At 42.5% G+C, this 12,789-nt stretch overlaps 5 protein-coding genes across 5 annotated transcripts; 3 read left to right on the top strand and 2 right to left on the bottom strand.

Moving 5' to 3' along the window:
• Positions 1-14: 14 nt before the first annotated feature.
• Positions 15-612, bottom strand: LOC119560656 (cytochrome c oxidase subunit 7A1, mitochondrial). Its single transcript, XM_037874224.1, has 2 exons — positions 479-612; positions 15-423 (listed from the first exon to the last, which is right to left on the bottom strand). The coding sequence occupies exons 1-2, from the start codon at positions 503-505 to the stop codon at positions 139-141; spliced, it is 312 nt and encodes a 103-aa protein (XP_037730152.1). The 5' UTR covers positions 506-612; the 3' UTR covers positions 15-138.
• Positions 613-728: 116 nt separating this feature from the next.
• On the top strand, positions 729-2,245 carry LOC119560092 (uncharacterized protein F21D5.5-like). The gene has a single exon (XM_037873411.1). It carries the CDS (start codon positions 807-809, stop codon positions 2,124-2,126), a length of 1,320 nt encoding a protein of 439 aa, XP_037729339.1. The 5' UTR covers positions 729-806; the 3' UTR covers positions 2,127-2,245.
• A 155-nt stretch (positions 2,246-2,400) lies between these two features.
• LOC119560497 (uncharacterized protein F21D5.5) lies at positions 2,401-4,250 on the top strand. The gene has a single exon (XM_037873968.1). It carries the CDS (start codon positions 2,485-2,487, stop codon positions 4,054-4,056), a length of 1,572 nt encoding a protein of 523 aa, XP_037729896.1. The 5' UTR covers positions 2,401-2,484; the 3' UTR covers positions 4,057-4,250.
• LOC119560498 (ADP-ribosylation factor-like protein 2) lies at positions 4,054-4,853 on the bottom strand. The gene is made up of 3 exons (XM_037873969.1): positions 4,677-4,853; positions 4,269-4,623; positions 4,054-4,211 (listed from the first exon to the last, which is right to left on the bottom strand). The coding sequence occupies exons 1-3, from the start codon at positions 4,739-4,741 to the stop codon at positions 4,077-4,079; spliced, it is 555 nt and encodes a 184-aa protein (XP_037729897.1). The 5' UTR covers positions 4,742-4,853; the 3' UTR covers positions 4,054-4,076.
• A 2-nt stretch (positions 4,854-4,855) lies between these two features.
• LOC119560500 (cytochrome c oxidase subunit 7A, mitochondrial) lies at positions 4,856-6,258 on the top strand. The gene is made up of 3 exons (XM_037873970.1): positions 4,856-5,011; positions 5,162-5,511; positions 6,100-6,258. Exons 1-2 carry the CDS (start codon positions 4,994-4,996, stop codon positions 5,411-5,413), a joined length of 270 nt encoding a protein of 89 aa, XP_037729898.1. The 5' UTR covers positions 4,856-4,993; the 3' UTR covers positions 5,414-5,511; positions 6,100-6,258.
• The last annotated feature ends 6,531 nt before the right edge of the window (positions 6,259-12,789 follow it).

The following is a 12,789-nucleotide window of genomic DNA, read 5'->3' as shown; positions in this document are numbered from 1 at the left end:
AATACACATTATTCTAATTATTTCTCATGTTCCATTGATTCGCCGTTTAATTATGTACAGAAACCAAAAAAATTAAACAATAGTGTTAGGTGTGCATAACATTAAATGAAGTTATATAATGGAGTGTTATTTGGCATTTTAGGCAATGATATAGCCAGCCCACAGCCACAAATCGCCAGCTATTCCGAGGAAACTGAGCACCCAGGTTAGCCTGTACAAGATGTTGTCCATACTGCCGCCTTTGAGGAAAATCGGCAAATCGTTGTCCGCCTGGAACTGCTTACGCAGCTTGGCCATTTTCGGAGGAAGTTTTCCAGGAGCTGTCTTGGGAGCTGCAGCGGCAGATTTCAAAGCAGCCGAATTTCGAAATAGACGGATGGGTGTTCCAAATACGCCCAATTCACCAGCTTCCCGAAGGAAGGGCTATTCAAACAAAATATAAGTTAAATTATTGTTTGTTTAGGGAAAAGGTACTTACGCGCAATGAGAAACAGTTTCTCTGCATTTAGGACTGGTGTTTGCGTACTATTTTGTACAAAATTTTGTCTGTCTTTGAATGGAGGGATATCAAATGATAAAGTCTAGTTTAACATTGTATAACAAGCCTACTTTGATTCCTATTTTTTTAACTCCCTAATATTTAAATTTTTGAAAACCGCCACTTCCATTCACAACGGTATTATGTTTTGTGAGAATGGCAGTTTTCTGCTTGAACTGATTGCCAAATTAGGAGGCGCAACACTTTACACCAATTTGCATAAATTCGCAAAAATCACAGGAAATGGTTTTTAATTAAACCCCACAAGATGTCCCTGGCAAAATACCTGAAGAGGTCCGTGGAAAAGGATGGCAAGGATCTGGAGAGGACAGTCGATGGCAGGCATCCTTTCGAGGTGGTATTTAGTCATCCACCATCGGATGATGAGGAAGAAGGCACTTCCTCACACACGTCATTATCGGTTCCAGAATATTCTGATAGATGGGACTCTGCTGCCAATGGCAAGCTTGCAATCTTCACCAGCGCCGGGGTGACGGCCTCTGAGAAGATAGCCGGCTACGATATGGACGGCACCATCATAAAAACGAAATCTGGATGGGATTTCCCCGCAGATACCTATGACTGGCAGATTATATTCCCTGAAGTGCCGGAGAAACTGAAAAATCTCCATAGGAATGGGTTTAAGATTTGTTTCTTCACCAATCAGCGTGGCATAGCTCGCGGGGAAATAGAGCTAGATGACTTTAAAGTGAAGATCCAGCATATCGTGACTGCACTAGGGGTTCCCATCCAAGTGTTCATAGCCATAGGCGACGGATTCTACCGCAAGCCGTTGACAGGAATGTGGCAGTATCTGAAAACCAAAATGAATGCAGGTGTTAGGATTCAGAAAGATCTCTGTTTCTTTGTGGGCGATGCGGCCGGAAGACCGAAAACGCTTAAGGGAAACACCAAGCGACGGGAGGATCACTCCCTTGCAGACAGACTATTCGCGGCGAACATTGGACTCGCATTCTACACTCCAGAGGTTCATTTCCTAAACGAACCAGTGGAGTACTGGAACAAGCCGGACTTCGACCCCAGTAGCGTCCAGGTTGAGGTGGCTTTGTTTGATCCTGATGACCTGACATTCGAAGACCACCCCTGTGAAATGGTCATTATGGTGGGATTGCCTGGTTCTGGAAAAAGTCACTTGTGTGGTACCTTTTTCCAAAAGCGAGGCTACAAGATTGTCAATGCTAACACCCGAAGCACTCGGATTGCTTTAAAAGGGTTCCTAAAGGCGGGACAATCTTGTGTGGTGGACAGCACCAATATAGATGTGGCATCCCGCCGAAAATTACTGCAGGTGGCTGTCGAAATGAAGATTCCATGTCGCTGTCTTGTGATGAATGTGCCTGAGGCTCAAGTGACGCACAACCTAGCTTTCCGAGAGCTATCAGACTCTGAACACTTCAGGGTCAGGATTAAAATGTTGCAGGAAGACTACCAGGAGCCAACCCTAGATGAGGGCTTCAAATCCATTCACAAGGTGAACTTTAAGCCTAAGTTCGCCGACGAAAAGCTGGAAAAGCTTTACAAAATGTACTTGCTGGAGGAGATAGGAAGAACAAAGAGTAGTACTTAAACCAAAGTGAACATATAGTTATAATTATATTTACATACGCTTGGAGTAGGATTGGTACTCCATAAAAAATCTTTATAGCATAGTGGTTTTGCCGACATTAGCCAGATCTCTTAAAGAATACCTCAAAAAGAATGTATTAATCTTAAATGTTGGTTTTTCAAATATTAAATAAGAATACTTTGAGGAAGTAAATTTGGAGGTTCAAAATTGTATTTTTTTAAAGAATGTGATGATATGTTCTGTGGGAATGACAAAGTACATACTTCATTTTTTGAATGCCCATAAGGTCACACTATAACGCGCAAATTCCATAAATTTGGCAAACCCAAAACAATGCTTTTCAATTGAAAACTACAAGATGTCCATGGCTAAATATCTAAATCGTTCCGTGGGTAAAGCTGGCAAGGAGGTGGCCGCGAGGATCTGCACCCTGAAGCCAACGGAACCGGAGCACCATGCAATCCACCTTACCGCTGGCGAGAACTTCGTGGGACGCAGCCGGGAATCCGGGATCCGGGACTCCAAGTGCTCCAAGCGACAAATCCAACTGCAAGTTGATTTGAAGAAGGCCGTGGTTGCGCTCAAGGTCCTGGGAGTTAATCCCTGCGGCGTAAATGGTCTGATGGTGATGCAGCACTCGGAATGTGAACTGAAGCACGGAGATCTGGTGGAGATCGTCTATGGCCGGCATCCTTTCGAGGTGGTTTTCAGTCCTCCCCCGTCGGATGATACGGAGAAAGCTGCTCCCCCGCCCCTATCATCATCTGTTCCCGAGAAATCTGAGAGATGGGACTCGGTTGGCAATGGCAAACTGGTAATATTCACCAGCGCTGGCGTTACAGCCTCTGAAAAGATAGCCGGCTACGATATGGACGGCACCATCATCAAGACAAAGTCTGGACTAGTTTTTCCCAAAAATACTGACGACTGGCAGATCATATTCCCCGAAGTACCGGAGAAACTGAAGAGTCTCCACAAGGACGGATTCAAGATCTGTTTCTTCACCAACCAAGGAGGCATTGCCCGCGGGAAAATCAGCCTAGATGACTTCAAGGTTAAGGTCAAGCAAATTGTGGCTAAACTGGGTGTTCCAATCCAAGTGTTCATAGCCATCGGCGATGGATTCTACCGCAAACCGCTTACAGGAATGTGGCAGCACCTGAAAACTGAAATGAATGGGGGTGTTGAGATCCTGGAAGATCGCTGTTTCTTCGTGGGCGATGCAGCTGGAAGACCGGAGACGGGAAAGGGGGCCACTAAGCAGCGTAAGGATCACTCCCTCGCAGACAGACTCTTCGCCGCCAACATTGGGCTGTCTTTCTACACGCCTGAGGTTCATTTCCTGGGTAAGCGAGTGGAGCAGTGGAACAAGCCGGACTTCGATCCCACTAGCGTCCAGGGCGAGGTGGCTCTGCTTGACCCCGACGACCTGACCTTTGAGGACCACCCCTGTGAAATGATCATCATGGTCGGTCTGCCGGGATCCGGAAAAAGCCACTTTTGTTCGGCATTTTTCAAATCGCGCGGCTACAAGAGCGTCAATGCAGACACCTTGAAAAGCACTCAAAACTGCCTGAATGCTTGCAAACGCTTCCTGGAAGCCGGCCAATCTTGTGTGGTGGACAACACCAATGTGGACGCGGCCTCACGCAAAAAATTCCTGGAGCTGGCTAGCGAAATGAAGATTCCCTGCCGCTGTCTGGTTATGAATGTGCCCGTGGCTCAAGTGAAGCACAACATCGCTTTCCGAGAGTTATCAGACTCTACGCACTCCAAGATCAAAGACATGGTATTTAACATGATGAAGAAAAAGTACCAGGAGCCAGCTCTAGACGAGGGATTCAAATCCATTCACAAGGTGAACTTTAAGCCGCAGTTTGCCGACGAGAAGCAGGAGAAACTATACAAAATGTACTTGTGTGAGAAGTAAGGGAGTAAGATAAGATTTATTTAATCCAAAGTGAATATACGCTTGGCTATGTCGTCTATCAACCAGTCCATGGAACTCAGAAGCTTCTCACCGGTCACCGCGCTAACTCCGGCCACCAGCCAATGATGCGTGGTAATCTCCTCCAGATGAAGTATCTTTAAAAATAAAGGACATATACATTTTGTTAAATCTAATGAGTCCAAAGTGATTACCTCCTTTATTTCATTTGATGAGAGGGCACCGGGAAGATCCTGTTTGTTGCACAGAACCAGGAGGGTGGCTCCTCCCAGGCGCTCTTCTTGGAGCAGAATCTGCAGCTCCTGACCGCAGGATTCCAGGCGCATCCTGTCAGCACTGTCCACCACCCAGACCAGACCATCGGTGCATTCGAAGTAGTTCCGCCAGTAGGATCGCAGGGACCTCTGGCCACCCACGTCCCACATATTCAGGGTGTACCCATTGTGCTCCAAGGTTTTTATGTTGAAACCCAGGGTGGGCGAGATGGTGTCAATGGGCTCGCCATTAAAGCGCTTTAGGATCGTGGTCTTGCCGGCATTATCCAGACCTCTAAGGAAAATTATGAGTCACTAAGCTTTGTTCTAAAATGTGGAAGAACTCACAGGAGTAATATGCGCATTTCCTTCTCCTTCTGGCGCATCTTTTTCAATACTGTTAGGAAGCCCATGGCAACGTCTGTCGATTTTTAAAGCTATGGAATAATAAATTAGTTATTAGATATGCAGCTGCTTTAATTTCTGTTTATTCGAGTAAATAATAATTTCCGGGCGAATGCCAAAAAGTGCTGGAGATGTCGACCATCGATGTATCGATATAATATCGATGTTCCTCCAGCTGTAGCTGTCATATTCGAGACCGATATTTTTCGCCCAGAAAACTGTTCACTTTTTGCTAAATCTTAAAAATAAACCCAAGCAAGATGATGAACCTGTCGAGAGTAAGTAAATTGGGAAAATTACAGTAACGATCACCCTTCTCTGGAAAGGAAATGCGAGTTCCATAACTCCATAGACCCTACCACCTCCATGCAATTACGTAAGTTCCCTGGAGCCCCAGAACTAACCGCACATTTCGCACTCCTCCACAGGCTGTTGTCCGTAGCTTCGCTACCACCGCCGGCCGCCGGTCCGCCGCCGTGCCCAAGGAGCAGATCGAGAAGGGATACTTCGAGATCCGCAAGGTCCAGGACCACTTCCAGAAGAAGGACGGCAAGCCCGTCTTCCTGAAGGGATCCGCCGTGGACAACGTGCTCTACCGTCTCACCGTGGCCCTCGCCCTCGTCGGAATCGGCGGCATGGGCAAGCTCTTCTACGATCTGAGTGTTCCCAAGAAGGAGTAAAGTCAGAGTCGGAGTCCCGATACCTAAGCTAAGCCACTTATCCCCGCGCAAGATCCGTGATTCAGTGTAGTCGCCTTATATTTCGATGTTTTGATTGTGTAAGTTCCATGGAGCCGTAACACTTTGTTATTTTTCAAATTCTGAATAGAGTATGGCTATAAAGACATGTGATTTCCGTAATTTATCAACCATTAAAAAAGAAAAACTTAAGTACAACAACATTCCTAAAACCAATAATACAGTTTTAAATTTCAATATAGTAATGTGCATTATGATGATAGTTTTGAAAAATTTATATTGACTTCGGTTATAAAAATTGAATGTTAAACATTGAATATACTAGCAAAATCATAATTTTAATAAATCTATTTCTGTAGTAATCGAAGTGATAGTGAGTCATTCTTCTAAGCAAGATTAGACTTTATTAAGCCCGAACAAAATATCTATACCCGTTTTAACTACCCATTTTTGCTAAGTTGTTAACCTATTTCATTTAGAAATAATAAGGAACCATTTTCTGAAGCCTAAGAAAGAACAACATTTGCAGGAGTGATAAAATTAAATATCTTAAACATGTATAACTATTGAATTCCTTGCCATGAAATTATTCTTTAAGATTTGTGTATCCTATTAAAAACACGAAATTAATAATGACGATGACTAACCAATTCTTCTTCATCTTCCAGAGATTTGCCCCCAGATACCTAGTCAACATGGAACACCCCAACCCACAACCTGGCTTGTTGTTTTGTGTTAGAATAGCTAAGATTTGATGTGTAAACTGAACATTCGCAAGAGCATTTAAAGCGTGGAAATATAAGAGAACTGGCTGTAAAGTAACGAGACTGCTTATTTGTTTTAATGCACGGTCGCTGGCAATGAGATATTTGCCCAAAAGTATTTTCCCTTAATTGCATTGACATTAAGTAAACAAACAGCGGCGGCATGGAGCGAAGATCTGGGATATGCGGCCGAGACTGGGGAATCGGCTAAGGAAACGGCCTGTTTTATAAATCAAAGGGCGGCAACTCGGCGTGTTGCCATTGGCATGGAAATGCATTTTAAATCGAGCGAATCATGTTGCGCTTTAACACAAGCACAGGCCCATGCACGCCGCCCGTTTATTAATATCCGACTGCGGCGGAATATGCAATTCATGGCGTTTTTCATTAGTTATTTCTCCATAAACACTTAAATAAAACTAAAGCATTAAAAATTAAGAAAACATCCGCTGGTTTATGAATTTTCCCTTGCATTTTCCACACAGGCGCGTTCATGCAGTGCGTCACAAAATAATTGGAATTGAAATATTGTTATTTTAAAAAATATATTTCGTTTTCATGGGTTTCACATTATTAATTTCATTTTTCAAAATCTATTTTCTATTATTCTGTTGGTAATTAAACAATTTATGATTTCAATTTAAGCACATAAGAAGCTACATGTGTATATTTATGGCTGATTTTGATTATGATTATGATTGTGAATCTATAAGCTTATTTTTATAATGGAAAATAAGTGTGTGAGTTCTTTATAAGCAGGACTCAAATTTCCACTATCAAAAAGGCAAGTAAGTTAAAGTATAGAAATTCATTTAAATCGAATGTTCCATCGATATCGTAGGTATTACATTTTCACTACGCACTGTACTTCGAACACCCACCGGAGGGAAAGAAGAAGAAAAACATAGTCTTTCCTTTTCTGTTGTGTTGCGCTGGTTTGCCATTATTCCGATACGGCCCATTTGAATTTTGGGATGTGCGCGCGAAACGAAACGCATAAAATGGACGCGGGCTGGTTTACCGCTAACACATTTCGAACGGCCAACAGTCCTGGTTCTGCGTAGGTGGTTCCGAACGGAACTGACTCTGGTGATCTATTGCAGACATTGTAACCCATTCCCGCCCCATCCCACCATGGTGTATCCCGAAAATATAGACTCCCCATTACGGGAGAGATCTCGATTTTTTTAATTAAAGTTCGTTTGGCTAATTATGGGATGAGAAAACAGCGGCGCACATGTCGCAAACTTATTATATTTCATAGACTGTGAAAAATTTAAATGAACACAAAATGCCAGAGCGCTGGCGGGGTTCCATCTTGGGCCCTATGTCTTTCGGTCGGGATCTTTCGGAGTAACTGCAACTGCAACTGCAACCGTTCCACTCGACTGCCCACAGCCAAATTACAATAATAACTCAAGAAGCATAGAAGATGCCAGGCTAAACGCTCCGCCTTCTCTTCCCAGCGACCGCAATCCTTTGCCTTTGCCAAAAACAATATGGTATACCATATAGGAGCGAAACAAACGGAATAAGAAAATAAGCCCCAAATGGGATTGGGGGGGATTGGATGCGGATGCGTGTAGAATCGGGAATCGAAAAATGTGTTTCATTAAATGTTATTTATAGTCGGCAATTTTATGCATTTAAAGCGCGTCTATCAGCGCTGCATCTCAGCGGCATCAAGGCGATGCGGAAACGGCAGCGACGCCATATTGGAAACTCGACGGCGGCGGGCTTTGATTCTGGCCGGGATCTTGGGGAGGGATGCGGAGCGGGGTCAAACTGATTACCACGGGATTCCCCTTGACGAGAACCAACTTTCACCTTTCCCCAGTTGTTTGTTTTGTTATTTTCCGGTTGGATTTTAATATATGATACTTGCAGGGTATGAAGGTTGACTCGACCTAAGACTTAACTCATTTCAAATCTATATTATGTCTAGAACCTTTGATTCCTTAACATTGAAATAAAAACTTGAAATTGGAAAAATGTTTTATCTTTCATATTTGAATCGAAACCAGACCAATGCATAAGCATGAACACCAGAATGTTAGTTTTTACCTTAATTCCTTTCTTTAGAAGTGGATTATGAATAGAATCGTTGTTTCCTAAACATTAAAATATACATTTCAACGTGCTTTCCATTAAAAAATAAACTATTTCTTGCATATTTCACTTGAATTCAGCCCTAAAAGCAGGAACGCCAGAAAGTATGCAAAGAAATACTTCATAAGTTTTGACAGAAATATAATATTTTCCGCATGAATTATTCAACATTTGGGTAATAGAATTAAACGCATATTATTATTTTTTGAATGATACATTTTTTATAAAATCCAAACTATCGGTAATTCTTTGTCTAACCAAAAAGTAGTAGCAAGTAACTCATGGTCCGGACATCTTGCACATCCCTCGCACTCGTTAGATGCTCCTCACGTGAGTTATGGCCACGTCCTGGGCCGGATCGGATCGGATGAGATCGGATCGGCTTGGGATCCCGGTTCGCAGTCCGCACCGCACAGCAGCCGCAGCCACAAATCAGAATGCCGTTGAAGCGTTCAAGTGCAACGAGCATGAAGCGAACTCGCTGCCGCTTTCGTCTCCAACTCGATTTGCGTCCCCAACTTCAACTTCCCCTCCTGCGACTGCCGGTTCCCCCAGTCCCCAACACGATATCCATCTCTCCGTTTGAGGCTGTCGGCAAATCTGGGCAACTTTCAGATGAGTATTTCGTCAGATTGTCGCTGGGGCTGATGCCAGAGGAAAAGAAAGAAAATAAAAAAAAAACTGGTGAAGTCGGACCTTCGGGCGATTTTTGGCCTCTTCGAAGGTGTTTGGACAACGAAACCCGTTTGGCCTATTAACACTTCGATTACAACTCAACTTTTTCAGCACTCCGGACGCACGGACACGGACCCGGGCACTCTGGGTGGTCCCGTCGCACTATTAGTTAGATTTTGATTTATTTGAGCTTCAATTAGTCGTTGAACAAATCTGTTTATTTATTTGCTTTTAATTATTGTTGGAAACCACAAAGCCGTGCTCTCCACCGCTCTTTATGGCCGCCGTCGCCTCGCTCCTTGCCTTGGCCGAAGAAGGTTTTTAATTAGCACCCGCCGGATAATTCACAAAAAGCCATCACCAAATAGCCGAGGATTTCTTTAGACGTTAATGGAACCGATACCAAACGATACCCCAAACGACCTATCAGTGCAAACACGGTTTTGTCTTTCGAAATAAAAACCGAAAACGATTTCGTATTATGGGTTTTATTTTTGCGAATCTGGAATTCCCATTAATATGGTTCGAAATACCGGCAATCGTTGGATCGTTTAGAACTACAATGGGGTAATAATATTATTTTGATATAGTTTCACATCCATGGCTGCGTCCAAAAAGAGGGATTTGGCTGGCGTAAACAAACAAAAACATATTGCATGCCTTGCCGGAGAAAAGGAGGAATTCCGTAATACAAAAACGATCATCGGCGATTTATAGGCCGTAACAAGCCCGGCCCCGTGAAAGATGCGCCGGGAAACCGAAACCCCGGCAAACCAGAAACACATGTCCCAACTCTAAGGACTTTCGGGGGTTGGGTTGGGAAAATATAGTAAGAACTATTGGTCAGTGCTGGGAACAACGTCATCTAGTTAGGAATTTCAGTGCGAACGTGTGGGATCAGGTGACACTAAGGTCGGTTGCGGTATGTTGCCTCTCAAGTGAGCCGGGTTTTCGCTTACACCAATAATTCATCCTCAACTGCAGTTGCGTCGATCCGTTTTATGTAGCGCCCAAGGTCCAATGTCCAAGGTACCAGGACTCAAGTGGGTCGCATAATCACGTGTCGATGCCGATGTCGTCCAGGGATAGAAGAGTGTTTTTGGGAGTGCCGCTGCCGTAGACAATTTGACGCTTCCGCCTACACCAGCAGCCATACACTCGGGGAAAACTGTTTTATTCTTAAGAGATACATTCTTCGTTTAACAACAACAATATTAATATTTCATTGATCTTTGAAGATATACCATAACATATTTTATTTTTGATAGATCTTATTTTAGAGATTGATAGCGTAACAAAGAAAAATTGTATTTCCTTAACGATTGTAACTTGTTTTTTCCTTCCTTAAAATGGCCCTCTTTTGAAATTATAATTATGATGTTGTTTAATTTGTATACAAATTATATATCACCATTAATGGCTTGTAAATAATTTTTCTCAGTGCATGGTCCCCGCCCATCTGGAGCAATCTTATGTAACTCGCCCTCCGCCTCTGACTTATATGTGTCAATTTAATAGCGCATTTGCCACTTTATGACATTCGATGCTGCTCCCGACACTGGGACTCCTTCCACGACTCCTTCTTCCGAATCTCTGCTGCTAGCTCCTTTGTTTTCTCAAGTGCCCTGCATATTCCACTCCGACTCTTTTCACTCCTTGTTGTTTCACAACACAGAAAATTACGACTGGGAAGAATCTGTGAAAAAGAGAAAATAAACGGAAAACGCACAGTGTTCATTTGTTATGCTTGTCATTTGTCGCTGCCTGCCGGCAACTTCAAAGCCTGTCACCCAATTTGTTAAACGCGGAGACAATTTTGTCATCAGCTTCCCCACTTCACCCCCAATTCTTCGGCCATCTCGCTGAAGCTTCGGCCGCCGGGGAAGAATTCTTAGCTTTCGCATGTGGCCAATTATTTTGTAAGCCGATCCATATTAGAGGTTCTTTTCGAAGCATGTGTTTCATGTGATCTTCAGTTTAATAAAATTACTTGATTCCTGATTTGACTCAGGGATGAATATTCTGAAAATATGTAATAATATAATATTATAAATAATATTAAAATAATTAAGAAATATTAAATTAATAATCTCATTAAATATTACTATTAACATAATAACCTTTTTCCTTGCATTATGTTTCATTCGGCGTATAATATTTAATTTGTAGTATACATTTTGGTATTAGATAAGGCCGTTTTTGTATCATCATGCAATCTTAAAGAACTATTAATAATACCTTCAGTGCATTCACAACTAATGTATAATAAACGATTGGGTTTGATTCTGTTGAATCTCATTTTAGCCAATTTTGTTATAAATCATTTAAATAAAGGTGATAAGATATATTTAGATAGAGAACTTTAAAACCTAAAACATGTTTCATAGATCCTAAGATAATTACAATAAATCTTATGGAATATTAATGTACTTAAAGATAAATCTGGAGTAAGAACTTGGTTATAGATAAAGATCCTTATATATTTAACATATAACAATGATTTGTTTTTAAACAAAGAAAACATGGGTAATGGCGTACGTCAAAACAGAAATCGCAAGGAATCACAGTCGAGAAAGAGCAGAAATCAGAGAGTGACAGGGAGAGGAGCCGATTGGATTGGCAACAAAAGGTATGAGCAGGTAAGCGTAAGCCAACTCAAGGAGGTGTGTCCAATGTGCATGTGTCTGTGTGGGCCAAAACACACACGCGAGCACTTTTCCACATACATATTCGAAAACCATCGAAGAGAGCGAGTGCAACAATAATAATTGCAAGAACCGCGTTTTGCCCATTTTAATGAGGGAATGACAACGAAAATTGGCATCTATCATTAAACGACGATATTCAGAATTAGTGACAATCAGATGAAGACGGCATTTCTTATAATTAACTCTAACCAAGCAAGACGGAACGCCTCAGCGAGAGTTGGCATCACGCATACGCCGCATTGGCCGGGGAGGTGGAACTCTGGGGACCTACGGGGTTAGCTGTCTGTGCCGCTTTATTAGCGATATGGCTTTCTTAATGAACCAAAAATAGATGCACGCGCTCCCAGAATTCCCACAGCCCCGCCCCTTTCCCTTTCTTACTTTCCGAACCGTTCCTGTCCTTGCTGTTTCTTTCCTTCCTTACTGATCTGTTCGGTTCTGTTCTGTTCGGTTCCTTTACTCATCTGTGTGACACTAAGAAGTCATGACATCCCTCGCCCACCCTGCGTAACGCTACGGATACGCTTACTTGCTTCAGATTGGCCATTCAAGCATTCAGAAATTAACTCCGCCCGGTTGCGTGTGCTCACTCACTCGGTTCGGTTCGGCTGTGTGGGTATACCATACCAGTACATCGCAGCGGAGAGAGCGAGAGAATACGACCACTAGTGCGCACCCGGGCTCATGGATACACCCACACCTCCGATCACACACACAAGGGCGTTTCCAGGAGCGGTAACGGGTGGAGAAAGGAGAAGGGGGTGCTATCCATCATTTATGATTTTAACATATATGGTGTTAGCTTACATTGTTTTATTATATCTAATGATAAACATCTCACATACTCATTAGCCCTATGCAAAAATTTAAAATATAAGTATTTATAAATATCTGAGGATTCATATCACTATCTCCTTTAACTTGAATCCCAATTCGATTTCAAAATCACTTAAAAATCATTCAGATTCATAAAATAAATGAAACTGAATTGAGTTTAGAAAACATTTTTGTAATCAGTTCTGTTTTGTATAATTTAAAGTATTGAAAGAATCTTTTTGCAAGATTCTAAATAAAATGAAATGTTATTAAGCTAATGATTAAA

Source organism: Drosophila subpulchrella, unplaced genomic scaffold (genome assembly GCF_014743375.2).
Source record: "Drosophila subpulchrella strain 33 F10 #4 breed RU33 unplaced genomic scaffold, RU_Dsub_v1.1 Primary Assembly Seq354, whole genome shotgun sequence".
NCBI lineage: Eukaryota > Metazoa > Arthropoda > Insecta > Diptera > Drosophilidae > Drosophila > Drosophila subpulchrella.
This window is presented reverse-complemented; position numbering and strand designations above follow the sequence as displayed.

Coding starts and splice junctions, on each gene's coding strand:
- LOC119560656 (XM_037874224.1), bottom strand. CDS start 505: ATGCAGAGAAACTGTTTCTCATTGCGC. Junction 424..478: donor GAAACTGTTTCTCATTGCGC/GTAAGTACCTTT, acceptor TTGTTTGAATAG/CCCTTCCTTCGGGAAGCTGG.
- LOC119560092 (XM_037873411.1), top strand. CDS start 807: ATGTCCCTGGCAAAATACCTGAAGAGGTCCGTGGAAAAGGATGGCAAG.
- LOC119560497 (XM_037873968.1), top strand. CDS start 2,485: ATGTCCATGGCTAAATATCTAAATCGTTCCGTGGGTAAAGCTGGCAAG.
- LOC119560498 (XM_037873969.1), bottom strand. CDS start 4,741: ATGGGCTTCCTAACAGTATTGAAAAAGATGCGCCAGAAGGAGAAGGAA. Junction 4,624..4,676: donor GAAATGCGCATATTACTCCT/GTGAGTTCTTCC, acceptor AATTTTCCTTAG/AGGTCTGGATAATGCCGGCA. Junction 4,212..4,268: donor CATCAAATGAAATAAAGGAG/GTAATCACTTTG, acceptor TTATTTTTAAAG/ATACTTCATCTGGAGGAGAT.